Raw genomic sequence first — 17,308 nt, forward strand, 5'->3', positions numbered from 1 at the left:
TTAGAGTACTCGCCTCGGAGGCGAGGGGACTCGGGTTCAATTTCTGGACACGGCGAAATATTAGACAAGTTTCCATACTCCACTGAATCACTTTCCTGAAGGCTTTGTGCCCAGGTCATGTTTTTGCACGTAGATAAAAAAACAAAATCAAAGGATTTCCGACTAATTACCTCTAACAGAGGTACTTTCCTATTTCTTATTTTAGGGCTAGTTAACGTGCGCCTAGATAACCAGAATTCCCCCACTCCTTATCAAGAGGAATTTAGAGCCCAGTATTAACTGTGATAAATATGAGTGTGGCTACAGTAGCAGAGCCACAGGATGGCACCAGAACATTAAAGTGCTCCATTTCCCACTCTCAACCGTTCTCAGTTTCAGATCAGCCTGTACAGTTTAAACAGGCCTTGGGAGATCTAAGGAACACTGCGTCATTCAAGACGAGGGTCATTGGTGTAGAGAGGGTGGATTACAGGAACTGACCTCAATAAACAAAATAAGATGTGGGAAAGGCATTGAATATTTAATGTGCCTCACTGAACCGACATTGATATCCTGAGCTAAGCAGAGCTCTGGATTTGACCCACACCGGAATAGGTGTCACCTTGAGTTGGGGTTGGTAGCACTCTTGCCTTTGGGTCAAGGTTTCTGGGTGCAAGCCCCTTAGTTAGGGCCTGGGCACATCGGGCACACACATCCATGTAAGCACAATCTTTAAGCCTTTTGTCAGTAAAACAGAAAGGAGTCGGGGTAATCAATCAAAACTTTTGCCTACTATGCAGTCACTACACTACTTTACAGTAAAAATAATTAATAATAATCCTTGCATTTGATATAGCGCCTTATCACGTCTTCGAGACGTCTCAAAGCGCTTCACAGAATATACTGTAAAGTGTAGCGACTGTGTAGTTTGTGGACGAAACGCAGCAGCCAAATTACGCACAGCGCCGTTCCCACAAACAGTTGCGGAATTGAGTGACAAAATTATTATTTTTTCGAAGGTATTATGACCCCCAGGAAAAGCGATCCGCCAATAGACTAACAAACGGGAAAAGCAGAGGCGTGTGCGAACGCGTGTGCGTGTGCGGAGTAAGGAAACTTGGCCAACATTTTGCCCCGACCTGCCCGGGAATCGCTTGCAAAGCGAGCGCCCCAACCACTGAGCTACAGGACGCCACAGCGATATCCTGAGTGGATCGTATCGAGACGTCCTCAGGTTGTTTCAGACCCCCCCGCCCCCCCACCAACACCCCCTAACCCCCACCCCCTAAACCCCCCCCAGCCCCTAACCCCCACTAACCCCACCCCCTAACCCCAACCACCAACCCCCTCCTAACCCCCCCAACCCCTACCCTCACTAACCCCACCCACCAACCCCCCCTAACCCCCCCACCCTCACTAACCCCACCCACCAACCCCCCACTAACCCCCCACCCCCACTAACCCCACCCACCAACCCCCCTAACCCCCCAACCCTCACTAACCCCACCCACCAACTCCCCCCTAACCCCCCACCCCCACTAACCCCACCCACCAACAACCCCTAACCCCCACTAACCCCACCCACCAACCCCCCTAACCCCCCACCCCCTACCCTCACTAACCCCACCCACCAACCCCCCTAACCTCCACCCCCTAAACACCCCCCAGCCCCTAACCCCACTAACCCCCCTTAACCCCCACCCCCCTACCCTCACTAACCCCACCCACTCCCCCTTAACCCCCCACCGCCCCCTTACCCTCACTAACCCCCTCACACACCCCCACCCCCCCCCGTCCTCCACCCTCTTGATCCAATTAAAATAAACCGTTGGTGTCAGGCACCCGGCGGGGCAGGCGGCAGAGCGGGCGGGCGGTGGGGGTCCTTCGGTGGCGCGTGCGCAGAGAGGCGGTTGAGGATGGGCGGCCTGGAGAAGAAGAAGGTGAGAACGTGGCCCCCGGACCCCCCCCACCCCACCCCAGGGCGGCCCCGCACCGGCTCTCTCTCTCTCTCTCGGTCTGTCTCCCCCCCCCCCACCCCCCGGCCTCGGAGCAGCACCAACACCCCTTCTGGAAGGCTCTGAGCTGACATGTCCCCACCCCTCCCCCACACAACATGGCACAAGCACAGCGTGTCACTCACTCACTCACAATCTCACTCACAAACTCACTCACTGAAACTCACTCACTCACTGAAACTCACTCACAAACTCACTCACTCACAAACTCACTCACAAACTCACTCACTCACTGAAACTCACTCACAAACTCACTCACTCACTCATTGAACCTCACTCACAAACTCACTCACTCACAAACTCACAATCTCACTCACTCAAACTCACTCACTCACAAACTCACCCACTCATTGAAACTCACTCACACACTCACTCACAATCTCACTCACAAACTCACTCACTCACAAACTCACTCACTCACTCATTGAAACTCACTCACAAACTCACTCATTGAACCTCACTCACAAACTCACTCACTCATTGAAACTCACTCACAAACTCACAATCTCACTCACTCAAACTCACTCACTCACAAACTCACTCATTGAAACTCACAAACTCACAAACTCACTCACAAACTCACTCACTCATTGAAACTCACTCACAAACTCACTCATTGAAACTCACTCACTCACAAACTCACTCACTCATTGATAACTCACTCACAAACTCACTCACTCATTGAAACTCACTCACAATCTCACTCACTTACAAACACACTCACTCACAAACTCACTCACTCACAAACTCACTCATTGAAACTCACTCACAAACTCACAATCTCACTCACAATCTCACTCACAAACTCACTCATTGAAACTCACTCACAAACTCACTCATTGAAACTCACTCACAATCTCACTCACTCACAAACTCACTCACAAACTCACTCACTCATTGAAACTCACTCACAAACTCACTCACTCAAAACTCACTCACAAACTCACTCATTGAAACTCACTCACAATCTCACTCACTTACAAACACACTCACTCACAAACTCACTCACTCACAAACTCACTCATTGAAACTCACTCACAAACTCACTCACTCACAATCTCACTCACAAACTCACTCACTCATTGAAACTCACTCACAAACTCACTCACAATCTCACTCACTCACAAACTCACTCACTCATTGAAACTCACTCACAATCTCACTCACTCACAAACTCACTGAAACTCACTCACTCACTCACTCACTCACTCACTCATAATCTCACTCACTCACAATCTCACTCACTCAAACTCACTCACTCACAATCTCCCTGAAACTCACTCACAATCTCACTCACCATCTCGCTCGCTCGCCATCTCACTCACAGACCCACAAACTCACTCACCCCCAAACAAACTCTCACCAACTCACTCGCTCACAAACTCGCTCGCTCGCTCACAAGCTCGCCCACACACTGGCGCGCTCGCCCACAAACTGGCGCGCTCGCCCACAAACTGGCGCGCTCCCCCACAAACTGGCGCGCTCCCCCACAAACTGGCGCGCTTGCCCACAAACTCCAAAACTCACACACTCACTCACTGCAATCTCACTCACACACTCACAAACTCACTCGCTCACAAACTCACTCAATATCACTCATAAACTCAATGAAACTCACTCAACAACAGCAACTTACGTTTACACAGCACCTTTCACATCAGGAGGATGCTGGACAGTCAGGGATCCGCACCTGAGCTGGTGGTTGGGATCAGCAGGGGTGGAGGGTGGGTAGGGATAAGAGAGTGACTGAAGGCACAGTCGAAGAGGAGGGTCTTGAAGGAGGCAATGGAGGGAGTGGAGTGTGGGGGGGTGCGAGGCGAAAGGACTGTGGGATGGAGTTCCAGAGGGTGGGGGAAGAGAGGCTGAAGCATCTCACTCACTAATTCACTGTCACTCATAAACTCACTGAAAGCCACTAACTCAAACTCACTCGTTCACTCACAAACTCGCTATTCACTCACTCACAAGCTAACTCTTTGTCACTCTATCTCTCATTCAATGATCCACAAACTCATTCTACCTCTCACTCAAACTCGCTCTTTCTCTCGTTCGCTATCACTCATTTAGTGATCCATAAATTCACTCTTTATCACTCACTGTAACTCACTCAAAAACTCATTCTCTCACTTAATCATAAACTCACTCTTATTTGTCGATCACTGTCACACTCAGCCACACTCAATCACTCACTCAAACTCTCCCAATATCACACTCATTCACTCAGTTGTTCATAGACCAACATCCGGAGGTCCCTGGGCACTGAATAACTAAATCTGTTTTTTTCCCTTTCCTTCTTGTGCTCAGTATGAGCGTGGAGCAGCCACTAACTACATCACCAGGAATAAAGCCAGGAAGAAGTTACAGCTCAGCCTTGCAGATTTCAGGTGAGATTTGTAATGGGCTCAGCTATACTGTACACGGTACACCTAGCTTTGGTTCACCTCCAGGTCACTGCTGGTAACTTGGGTAGCATCACAAAGGAAATGGTGACCTGATAATTTGGAAGTTGGCAATTTTAAAAATATATTACATATATGTGCTTCGCTATAACATGGTGTTTGAGAATTGGAGCCCAGATGAGTGGGTTACCACGTGGTTGCCAGATCCTTGCCAACAATCCCCTAGGCAAAACCAGTCGTTCACTTCATGGCTGTTTGCTGTGCTTGAAATGGCTGTCGCATTTGCCGACAAATACACAGTCATTATACTTCAGTAAAATCCTGTGAAGTACTTTGAGATGTCTCGACAAGGTGAGGTGTGAAAGGCACTGTATCAAAGGCAAGGATTATTATTATTATTATTTTTGTATCAGGGAGGTGTGCCTCCTGCAATCTCTTAACCTGGCCCCCATTGAAAGGTTGCAGTGACGTAAGATGCTGCAGAGAAATATATTTGCTACTTCAGCTGACACCGAGTCCTTCCTATTAACAGGCGACTATGCATTCTGAAGGGGATTTATCCTCACGAACCCAAACACAAGAAAAAAGTGAACAAAGGTTCGACAGCTGCTCGCACTTTCTATCTCATCAAAGATATCAGATTTTTGCTGCACGAGCCCATTGTGAACAAGTTCCGGGACTATAAAGTAAGTACGAGCTTCCTTGTTTCCTTCCTTCCAGAGGTTAAGATTCTCCAAAAGCTGCAGCGTATATATGTAGGCCAGCCCCGGTCCAGTGAGTCTACTTATAAGTGTGGTCTCCCTGTGGACTACGCACCCACAACACAGGGACGTCAGCATCGCTTCCTGCACATAACTAAGAAATAAGGGTCCTGGTGTCCAGCCTAAAATTACCCTATAGGCCCCTAACACCTATGCCCTGCTGTTACCTTGGAGGATTTGAAAGCATTATTCTGGCCTTGTGCTCTCGCTCGCTCACTCGCTCGCTCTCTCTCATGCGTGCTATGTCATGTTAAACCGGGGTTAGCTTTAATATGCCAGTGATTCAGGCAGTCATGGAAATATTTTTGTTTGTCTGTGTATCTTATCTGTGTATAACTTGTTCTTTGTATGTTTAACTGGAACAAAGCACTCTTTCAAATAGCTGATGTCAGGGTAGTAACTTTCTCTAGCTATCGTTGCTATCGTGCCTTCAGCTCCCCTCTCGACTCTCTACCCCCTCCTCGCTCCCTCCCTTCCCTCCTCTCACCCTGACCGTTTCCCCCCTGCTTGGGTCCTGACCCAACTGTCCAGCACCTTGGGACGTCCTCCCGACGTGAAAGACGCTCTATAAATGAAATAATGTTGTTGTTGCACCGGTGGAGGTAAGTAAGGTGGTTAAGCCTTTCTGTAACGAAGGGAGGATGGGGGGATGGGGAGGCAATTGCAATCTTTACTCCACAAGCGAGGTTTATGGAATGCAGAGGTGAATATTTTAAAGGTGGATAAGTAATTCAGTACAGTACTTTGGGTTAAATAGTACAGTTGAATAAGCTATTGTACAAAAACACTGACACAGGATCCTCCTAGCCCTGTGTAAGTAAGCCAGGCGTGTTAGGCTGATGAAGAGAGCAGCGTGTATAATGCATGATTGCACGTCCTCAGGTATTTGTGCGGAAACTCAGGAAAGCCTATGGAAAAGCGGAATGGAATACCGTCGACCGGCTCAAGGACAATAAGCCAGTGTACAAACTCGATCACATCATCAAAGAAAGGTAAATGAAGCCTACAGTAACTCGCCCACAAATTACGTAGTCAATTCATTTTACAATATATTCTGTGAAACACTTTGAGACGTCTCAACGACATGATAAAGCGCTATATTAAATACAGCAATTATCATATACAAAGAAATATTATGTGTATCTCTCACTCGTTATTATAATTGGGGTAGTACCTTATTTGTACCATGAAGTGGTGCTGTAACTTGAATTACTTCAATTCAAATAGCTGGATTTGCAATTTTGTGTTTTGGTTAGGTTTTGATTTAATTGACTGCTGTGTGCAGTTGACTGCTGTGTGCAGATGACTGCTGCGGCCCACCCACAAAATACACAGTCAATCACTTTACAGTATACCCTGTGAAGCGCTTTGAGACATCTCAACGCCTTCTTGTATGCAAGGATTCTTATGATTACTTTGCTGATGCAAAAAATAAAATCCTTCTGTGGGTTTTTCACTGCTCTGCTCTCCCTTCCCCTCCCCTCCAAACGAACGGCTGATTTGGAACGGAAAGCATGAGTTAGGAACATCATGATGGCTTTCAGAACAAACACGCAGTTGTTTGACTCCACCAACTGCAGGATCCAGAGTCTTTGTGTCATTCAAGAAATTACGCACAGAAATCTGCTTGTTGGCAGAACAGGATGATCTGAGCAGTGATACCCTGCTTGCTTGTAAGCCTTGCAATGTATTAGATTGCTGGAATGAATCTTGCCGGAGGAAGGGAGAAGTGGGGTAGTGGGAGGGAGGAGAAACACAATGTTTGATGGATAAGCCAAGCCCCTGAAAGTGGCCACTGTTTCAAACAGTGGGAGACATTGCTGTGGGGAAGGTGGACGTCATGTGCTGAATAACCTATTCTCATTCAAGACTCTTTGTACCTAAACCAAGATAACAAATGCTTGGAATAAAACCCAAAGTTCCTGGATACCCATGAAAGCAAACGGGTGATAATATGTTCATTCAGTAACATAACAAATAAAAGCCCATGAACAAAGCTCTGTGAGTTGTATGTTTCACTTGGCCTCAGAGAGCTTTGAGACATCCTCTCTTACATGGAATGCGCTGTTGAAATGCAGATATTCACTTAAAGTTTCGACCACTTACACATTATGTCAGCCTCTTGTATAGAGTTTTCCCATTAGTTCCCCAAACAATAAGAATAATAATAATAATTTGGTCACTCAATCCAGGACTGTTTGTGGGACACTACTGTGCAGAATTGGCTGCCGCATTTCGGCCACAAAAATACAGTCAGTTCACTTCTGCAGTATATTCTGTGAAGCACTTTGAGATGTCAAATAAGGATTATTATTATTAGTGTTCACCTGCTATTAGAGGTACCATTCTTCTCTGTGCCTCTGAATTTTCTCTTGTGATTTTTTTTAAAATCACCCGATGCAGAAAATTTGTTTTTGTAAAAGCGCTGTCGCCTTGTCAGCTGGGGTAATGGTGTTTACTGAAAAACTATTGATTTTTTTAATGCGCCGTATATGCACAGATGTGCGTTATATTCCCACACCCGAAAGGCATATTATTTATACTTTTAGTAGATTTTTCAGTATATTTTTCAAAGAAGAAACTTTACAAATCTTAACCGACTGACCCTTGAATTCAGTTATCGCTAAAAGCTGTTAATGATTGATATGGCAGCTGTTTGTCTGTCTCATTTCATATTTTATTCAACAAGCACCTGTTTTATAAACTGCAAATTAATCAATTTCGAGCCTTTTTAAGACCACAAGCATGCAGGGCAATGGTTGTTGATAAAGTACCATCTGAAGAGAAGTTAACATCTGCAGACATTTAGTTGCAGTTTTCATATTGACTACAAGCTTTAAGAAATATTTAACCCCCGCGCTCTCTTTCCCTCATAGGTATCCGACCTTCATCGACGCGCTCCGTGACCTAGACGACACCTTGTCCATGTGCTTCCTGTTCTCAACCTTCCCTCGGACGGGCAAGTGCCACGTGCAGACCATTCAGTTGTGTCGACGCCTAACTGTGGAGTTCATGAATTTCGTGATAGGTTCCAGGTCGCTGCAAAAGGTAGTTTGCGACTGACTTTCGGCGCTTTCGGTCATTTCCCCTTTTCGGTTCCCACTCCGCAGCTCGGCAGAGTGAAGCGCTTCGAGACGTCTGTATAAATATAAATATAAATTGGGAACACTTTTTTAAACACACTTTTGTTTCCATTTCTCCTCCCGCGTGTCAACACAAAGCATTTCCTGTTCCGTTCTGCGGAGAGTTTAAAGACACGTATGATGAGAGGGAAAAGGCTATAGAGAGAGACTTTTTGTGTGAAGTCCAGGACGTGATTATTACAAAGCGAGAACTCCACAAGGGAGGGGGAATTTCGCTTTAGATTTGCCTTGAACTTTAGAACATCTTATTTAGTCTTAACTTTGACGTGGGCTTTCTATAAATTCTTAAAAGTAAATTCACATGAAAAATGCCTTCAAAATGCCAGCTGCAGTGCTTTTTTTTTATATATCGGCTTGAAGGGCGCAATAGCCTACAACTATTCCTATGAATCAAAGTGAACTGGGGAGAGCAATTATAATTGCTCGTGCAGTGAGCGAGACAGTGTTGTGAAGCAACTTAAACTGATCCAATTTAGTTGCCCAGCAACTGGGGTTCTGCTATCTTCACAACAGATAGCAGTGTACAAAGTAGTTTAAGATTACCCTATTGTTTCACCTGCCATTTGAAACTGTTAGAAAAATACTTTTACTTTGATTTATTAGGGTTTGTTTTTTAAAAAAAAACTTGTTGTAAAAGAACCTTGTGATTTATTTTAGTCTTTGCGTCTTTCTCTCTCTCACTCTCTTGTTAGGTGTTTCTGTCAATCAAAGGGATTTACTACCAGGTTGAAGTTCTCGGTCAGCAGATAACCTGGATTGTTCCCTACACGTTTGCTCATGATGTAAGTACCTGGCAGTGACATGGCGCCAAGGCTCGTGATGAGGCATTGGTGTTTGATTAATCATAGAGCAATTAGAGTGGAGGAACATGACATGTAACCTGATAGATGGGGTGTTTTGGCATCGGGCAGGCAGTGTTTCTGAACAGAGCCTGCGGTGAAATCAGCAACACGCTTTGACACATTAGACTAATTTTGCAAGTTCTATAATTTCTCCTCGACTTTCTTCATATCTGGAAGAGATTTCTTTTGAAAACAAATGGATTGTGGGAAGGGTGATAAGAGATTAAATTGTCCTTTTATATAACAGAGTTAGCTTCCACCTTTGGATATAGATATGAAATCTTGGCTCAAATAGTGACAAAAGGCCTGATTTGTCTCTACAGCGAACTTTTACGGAAGAAAGAAAATATAATAATGATCCTTGCATTTGATACAGAACCTTATCACGTCGTTGAGATGTCTCAAATCGCTTCACAGAATATCCTGTAAAGAGAATTGACTCTGTATTCTGTTTACTCAGGGGGCCACTTTTGAACCCAAGTCCTGATCGTCAAAATTATCAGTAATTTCATAAGATGCTAGGAGTTTAAATTGACAGTAAAAGTATCTCAAAAAGGGACCCGTTAACAAAATGACTGACTTTTATTTGGGGTGGAGAGGGGAGATTAGATTTAAAGTCTACATGCTGTATTAATATGCTGTGGAATATATTTTCTGGTATGCCTAAATCCCAGGGTTTTGCAGTTTAACCGGAGAGAACTCGCAAATGACAGAAAAGTACATTCTTGGTGCATTCTTCAGCGTGTTGAACAGTAACTGGACTCGAGACTACTACTTGTCTTATCGTCCGTCCCAGCCAGCTACAATCTAGTGGGTGTTTTCAATACTTTAAAAGGCCTTCCTATGCTGAAAAGAGTCCCTTGTGACAGCATTACACTGCAGCTGGGCTAAGGGAATAAAGCCTCCTTTATATACCAGTGATGCACGAACAAAGAGCTTTGTTATTGCTTGTATTCATTGTCCTGAATGGTCCTATATGTAAGTCATCTCATTTTCAACCTGCTGGATTGAAATAGAGCAATTTCAACGTCTTATTTGTCCATAGTCGCTCAGCTAACAGAATGGTATGTCTGCAAACTGAACTCCGAATGGCTGATCTTGTCTTGCGTTAACACCCAAAGCAAGGATAAATATACAAGACGTTTTGTTCAGGAGGGGGGAGAGAGGGGCGTTGCGGTCACTCTCTCTCCCTTTGTTCCAGTGTTTCCAAAAATTGTGCTCCGTCAATATCTGCATCAAGAAACTTGCATTGCCGGCTATAAATTGACCAGCTGAAGCTGGGCTCCTATAAGTTGAGTTAATTCATCAAGGAAAAGTCTGTCCCTTTTGTTAACTCTTTAATTGCGTTTCCAAAAACTAAAGTTGGTGATTGTCATTTGGTCAACAGTGATCCCATTCTTTATAAAACAAAATAATACTCCTTGCATTTGATATAGCGCTTATCATGTTGGTGAGATGTCTCAAAACGCTTCACAGAACCTACTGTAAAGTGGATTAACTGTAAAGGTTTCTTTGTAAAATTATTATTTCCTACTGCTTGAACCTACTTTCACTAATACAGTTTGACTCAAGACTGCTGCCAGGCTCACTCCTGGGATAATCTTATTGCACTCAACCACAGTCAGCCTTTTCTTAACACAAAACCACTTGATCAGAGTTTGGGTTGTGGGAAAGGGGAAGAGAAACAATGCGGCTAGAGTTAATGACCCTCAGTTTCATCCTGATTATTTCCTTTTAGTTTGGTTTCAGTGTCTGCTGTCACTGACTCTCCTAATTATCTCTGTTTCCAGCACCCCACCGATGTGGACTACAGAGTCATGGCTACCTTCACCGAGTTCTTCACTACTCTTCTCGGCTTCGTCAACTTCAGACTCTACCAGAGTCTCAACCTGATGTATCCTCCCAGGGTAAGCTGATTATCTCTGGAATGTCTGTGCATAATTCAATGTGAATTATTAATTTGTTTCCGTAAATGTTCACATCCTCACACTGGGACTCTAAAGGTGTCCACAGATAGCATTGACTTTACTCATTGTAAAGTAGCAAATCCAAAATCCAACTTGGTGATAATCACCTTCTGATTATTTCTTTTGTTGGTGTTTTTCTTTAAAAAAGGACTTAAGCGTACAGATAGATAGATTTGTTTTTTTTTTAAAAAGGGGGGGGAGGTGTAGATTGGTAGATAATTGGGATAATGAGAGTGCGCATTCCATTCCAACAATCTATCTCTAGAATTTCCACGTGTAGGTGGGATGTGTGGAATTCTCAGTTTGGTTTGGAGACTCTCAAGCTCGGTGATCAGTTTCCGCATGTGTCAAAACTCATGAGTGACCCCCCCCCCCCTCGGTCTAAAAAATAGATAATTGGGATGTGGAGGAAAATGGAACTAAGATCTGCCAACGGTCTGGTGGACTAGTGGGATGGGACGAATGTCCTCTTGTTTCTACGTATGCTCTTTGTCTACAATTGCTGATTTATGGTCAAACTCAAGATATTGTACCTGCCCGATTAACCAATTTGATTAATGCATTTGAAAATCTCTCCGTAGCTTCAACTCAACCCAGAAAACGAGCTTCCGGCAGATGGCGAGTGTGCCGTGGACTCCGAGAACTACATGGAGGTAAACCACAAGCAAACCCACCTGGAAACCTAGCCTGTCTTCATGTTCCTCGATTCACTTTGCTGATAATTTTTTTTCCCCCTTCTTCCTTTTGCTTTCACAAAAGAGATTGTCGGCGTTGAGCGACAGCTTAGCTCGCGTGATACCTTCCAGCGAAGAGGACGAGGCGGAGATCGACGAATTTCCCGCTGAGGGAGTAAGTCCTGAATTGTTTTTGTTTGTTACTGGGGCTATGGAAGCCCACACAGCCAACTCCACCCAGATCATTGGACCATAGAAATAGGTGGAGGCCAAATGGCCTGCTTCACTGGAGCTTGCAACTCTAATCCCAATTCCCTGCTCTTTCCCCATATTGACCAATGTGTTCCCTATATGTTTCGCCCACAAAATACACAGTTAATTCACTTTACAGTATTTTCTGTGAAGCTCTTGGAGGCGTCTCGACGACTTGATAAGGCGCTGTATCGAATGCAAGGATTATTATTATCATAATAGTAGCTTAGTTCCATTTTTGGCCAGTGACCTTGCCAATGTTTTGTCAGTTTCTGTGTTGGGTTTTCCTCCTTTGGGCACAGAATGGCACAAGGTCTTTTTTTAATGTCATTGGTGTGTCCTGTACGCCCTTACTTGTGTCCTTTCTCAGTGATTTACATAACCAGCTACATCGGACTCCCCTTCTCACCCCTCCCCCGAGAGGGTTTTTTACGAGCATCATTCCTAGTTAAGCACCACTTTCAGCAAATGTTTCAACCTCCCTTTAGGTTTGCTCCATTAGAAACTCCCTGCCTTAGTAACGCCATGCAGATGTCTCCCCCAGTGCGAATACAAAGTAAATTTCACTGCCAGGTTACTGTTGAATGCAGGCTGGCGGGAGGGAGGCTACCTTGTGTGGAATTAACTGCTGTTAATGATTTGTGATACCTTTGATTTGGTCGTGAATTGTGAAGCTTACTTGACTTCCACGCACTCCTTATTGTGTCCCAATCCCATTTTTAACACCTGAAACAATGCCAAAAAAACATAGATCACCTTTCACTGAGGATACTGTAGAGACCCCGTTATGAGGTGGTAATCGGGGCGGGGGGGTGGACACCATAAAATACCGACCGTATAACGGGCACGATGGCCGGTCAGTGCTTCCATTGCTGTGACTCCGAACCCACAGCCTTCCCCACTCTCTGTGGCGGCCAGGGTTTATTTAAACGCCAGTAGAGATTGTTGATGAGGTGTGAGATGTGACGTTATTCTGACCTGTAAAATAAACCTGCGACCCCGGACTGATGTGAGTGATTTGGGTTTGCAGGAGAATGCCGAGCTGCTTGAAGAGAGGCAGAAAGAGCGAGAAAGTTTAGCCAAACAGAAGAAGTTGTTTGAGGGGATGAAGTTTTTTTTAAACCGTGAAGTGCCACGAGAATCCCTGGCCTTTATTATCAGGTATGTGTGGTGCTGCTTCGTGAGATGCTTCTATGATAAATGCAGTGGCTTAGAAAAACGATCGCATTAACGCAGACCTTTAACTTGTCGGGGCTGAATAGGCAGTCGGGGTTTCAGATCCGCTTGTCGGATGTCAAACGACCAACTAGTGACTGTCCTCCCAGGGGAGGTAAGCGGGGTCTCCTTGGAGCTGAACTGGCTCATCAGCAGGACCTTGAAGGGCAGACCAGTTACTGGGGGCAGGGAGTCATCCCTCTCAGCTCCTGATAACCCTGAAAACCAAAGCCCTAACAGGTAAGGGCAGTCCTAGTTGAACAGGCAGAAGAATTCACTTGCCGAACAAAAAAAAGGACTTGCTACAAATAACAGCTTCGGTTGCCACGAAATAATGTAACCGGATTCCACGGGTGTCACTGAATTAGTTTGCTTCTGGTTGGGGGGAGATCAACAGATAGGAAGGGAATGGCTCGAACCAAATTTTGTTTGCGCCAGAGTGTATTTATCTCTTTCGTGGCGAAGGTTACCTAGTGATGAGTGCGTCCTGGTGAGTTTGATGCCCTGTGTTTTAGATGTTTTGGAGGCCAAGTGTCGTGGGATAAAACCCTTTGCAGTGGGGCGTTGTACGAGGTGACGGACAAAACGATTACCCATCAGATCGTGGACAGGCCCAATTTCAACCAGCAGTTTATCAACAGGTTAGTTCTCGTGGCCTCGTCAAGTTGCCTCTTTGCCAGCAGCCTTGGTGGTGATGTTTAGTTTTCATCAAGATCCTCTCACTCATCGTCAAATTGTTTCATGCCCTGGCACCTCCCTACCTCTCCAACCTCCACAATTACTCCCCCAATGCACTACCCGCTGCCTCTGCTCAACCGTCTCCGGCCTCCTGCTTGTCCCTCGTGCCCTCCGTTCCAGCATCGGCAGCCACGCTTTCAGCTACTACGCCCCCAAACTCCGGAACACTTGTGCGCGCTGGGACACTACCCTGCGTGAGGGGCGCTATATAAGTGCAAGTTGTTGTTTTGAAGGGGTTTTTAACCCCTAGACTGCCAGACATCGATCAGCGTTTGCCTTTGACTTGCAGGTGTTACATCCAGCCCCAGTGGATTTTTGACTCCGTTAATGCCAAGACGTTGCTTCCGGTGGCAGATTATTTTCTCGGAGTCGTTCTGCCGCCACATCTGTCCCCGTTCGTGGACGAGAAGGACGGCGACTACATTCCCCCGGAGAAGCTCAAGCTCCTGGCCTTACAGAGAGGAGAGACTCCACGTAAGCTGACTTCACACAAAAATAAATGCAACAAAGGCAGTCTATCTAGTGCGTGGTATTTCTTAACAGGATTCCTTCATAAGGCAGCACAGCACTCTGATGTATGAGAACTCTGATCCCAACGAGATCTGCATCCGGGATGCAAAATCCGAATGGGAATTGTGAAGGGATTCCATGTTAAGAAATACTGCACATTAGACGCGAAAATTTGAGACATCTTTAAAGCAGTTTAGACCACATTCCCTGCCAGGCCTGTACAGGAATCGAGGTGTCGTTTCAGGCCTGAGTGTATATATTCTTTGCTGAATGATGCCACAAAGTCTGTCTCTATGTGGAACTCTTTACTTCAATCCCACCTCCTTGCCCCCTCCTTCGCCTCTTTTAGATCATGACTGAAGACCTTCCTCTTCGACCATGCTTACTGTCACCTCCTCCTTCCTCCCGCCCCCCCCCAGGCTAGGCATCGGGCTCCGCCATTGTTAAACGCTCTTGAGAAGCTGCCCTGCGTGATAGGCGTTATATAAATTTAAGTTGTTATCCCTTTCTTGTGTTTTTCGTTGATTTTTAAAGACGCAAAGCAAAGCGATTCGGAATCCGAGGACGATCAGGAGGATGAAGATGGCTCCGACGAAGACGAAGATGAAGACATGGACGAGGAGGAGAAGCGTGAAGAGCAAAGGCTGAAGATAATGGAGAGCCAGAAGGCGAAGGGCCAAGTGAGTATTATAATAATAATTATTACCCCCAGAAAACAATCTGCCAATTGACTGACAACCAGGTTCCTACTTACTGCTGGTAAACAGGCGTGTGTGTGGAGTAAAGAAACTCGCCCAAGGTTTCACCCCATCTGGGAATCGAACCCAGCTCCTCTCGCTTGTGAAGCGAGTGCTCTACGAGCCTCGGCAGTATATGTAGGAGAGCGCTGTGTTTAACGGATGTGACAATCTGCGCACTGTTGCTGGGTAGTTTACGTGGTCTCTCTTATCGAGTTGCCTGACAGAGTCTTGGCGTCCCACAGAAACTGAACGTGAAGGTGACCACAGGGACGGTGAAGCTGGAGGACAAGGGTCGGGTGGCCCAGCTGGTACAAGCCGAGGAGAAGCGGCTGGCCATCATGATGATGAAGAAGAGGGAGAAATATCTGTACAACAAGATCATGTTCGGCAAGAAGAGAAAAGTCCGAGAGGTTCGTTCAGTGTATCTCGCGATCCCGGGTTACTGAATGCTGACGACTTCATATTAACCTAAGAATTTGCTAAGCCAAAGAAGCCCAAAGTCAATCCAGTTTGCCTTCCACCATCTGGCAGTCGCTTGATACGTCGGATCCCAAACTAAATACTGTATCTCGAGTTATTATTTTCTAACAGAGATCTCATCTTAATTTGGTCTTGAAACAAACAACGTTTTTTGCTTCCACGTTTAGTTCTGCACATTTAGTGCTCGCTCTCTGAGTGTGGCTGTGTGTGTAGGTGGGAGGGAGGAGAAAGGGAGGGAGATTGAGTTTCCTGTACAAAGGTTGGTTGGCATATTCTACCCAGTCTTATCGTTTAGAGCTCTCCGTTTCCTCTCCCCATAAGGAAGCTTTGTGCGTGAAATCCATTGTCCATTTAAGGCCTTGTGTTGTTCGTACCTGTTGCTCTGCCCGACCTATAATTGCCCTTTCCTCTCTACAGACGAACAAACTGGCTGAGAAGAGGAAGGCTCACGATGACGCTGTCAAAGCTAAGAAGAAGCGGAACAAGAGAATGAAATCGCAGTAACAAAGCGAATCTTTTTCTCCCAGATCCTTTGTGCTGAGATTTATGATGGACAGTAAGGGACGGTGTACAGTCAGCGCAATGTGTCCACCAGCCCTCGCATTCTATGTAACCTTAGAGAATTCTCATCAGCCAAACACATTGTGGGGTTAAAGTCACCATGTTATTTGGTGATTGAGAGTTATATCCCCTGTTTGTAAGGTCATTTCTATTTGTAAAGCCAACACTGCGAGAGGGGGGTGTTCTGCACAGTAAAGTGCTGTCCATCGCATGACTTGGATAAACTCTGCCCCATAACCCACACCAAGTACCTTTTTGTGGCACTTCAATCATTGTAGAAGGCTCTGGCCTGCTATCAGAGGGCTACTGTAAGGGTTACTCGGAAACACAAACGTGAACTGGTTACAGTTAACATGCAAACCCCATGTTTTGTCATCTGTTTCCCGCTCATGAGGCCATCTGAAAGCTCGCTGGGGGGCAGTGGCTTTGCCTCGAGCCTATTTTATTTTGTACCAAGTCGCATTGCTTCAAAACGATGATATTTTAAAAAAAAATGCAGCCATCGGTAGGTACTAGAATTACCAAAATAAACCCAGGACAAAAATAAAGTATTAGAATTTGTGAACTGCACTCCTTCATTCCCCCCCTTTTCTGTTTCACCTGATGATCCTCTCATCAGATCATTCTATGATCCACACAAGACCTGGTATCAGACCCCCAGCTAGTTTATAGCCACTTTGCCTGGAGTATGTAATAATAATAGTCCTTGCATTTGACACAGCGCCTTATCATGTCGTTGAGACGTCTCAAAAGCACTGCACAGAATATATTGTAAAGTGGATTGCCTGTGTGTTTTGATATGCCGTCAAGTGGAGCGACTATATTTTGTGCCGAAATATACACTGGATGAGGGAAGGAGGGGGGGATGGGAGAGGATCCCCTGTCTTTGTGCAGCTCCCAGTGTAGAGGAGAGAGCTTCGCTCATGGTGTGCAGACAGCACCTGGAGAAGCAGTGAGTTCCACAGGGTGGCTCGCTTTCAATTAAATTGTGCCGGGTGACAGAACACCGGCTGAGCCTCGAGGCGAAGATCC

General features: G+C 45.7%; 1 protein-coding gene across 1 annotated transcript; it reads left to right on the forward strand.

Annotated features, from left to right (window-relative positions):
- The first annotated feature begins 1,879 nt into the window (after positions 1 to 1,879).
- Positions 1,880 to 16,813, forward strand: pes (pescadillo). Its single transcript, NM_001292888.1, is given in 15 exon segments — positions 1,880 to 1,919; positions 4,299 to 4,378; positions 4,926 to 5,079; positions 6,037 to 6,146; positions 8,031 to 8,202; positions 8,990 to 9,079; positions 10,930 to 11,046; positions 11,688 to 11,759; positions 11,866 to 11,955; positions 13,063 to 13,193; positions 13,763 to 13,888; positions 14,275 to 14,459; positions 15,030 to 15,175; positions 15,478 to 15,645; positions 16,133 to 16,813. Coding segments are annotated over 15 exon segments (1,752 nt in total). The 5' UTR covers positions 1,880 to 1,895; the 3' UTR covers positions 16,220 to 16,813.
- Positions 16,814 to 17,308: the final 495 nt, after the last annotated feature.

This window comes from Callorhinchus milii, unplaced genomic scaffold, assembly GCF_018977255.1.
Source record: "Callorhinchus milii isolate IMCB2004 unplaced genomic scaffold, IMCB_Cmil_1.0 Scaffold8, whole genome shotgun sequence".
Taxonomy (NCBI): domain Eukaryota; kingdom Metazoa; phylum Chordata; class Chondrichthyes; order Chimaeriformes; family Callorhinchidae; genus Callorhinchus; species Callorhinchus milii.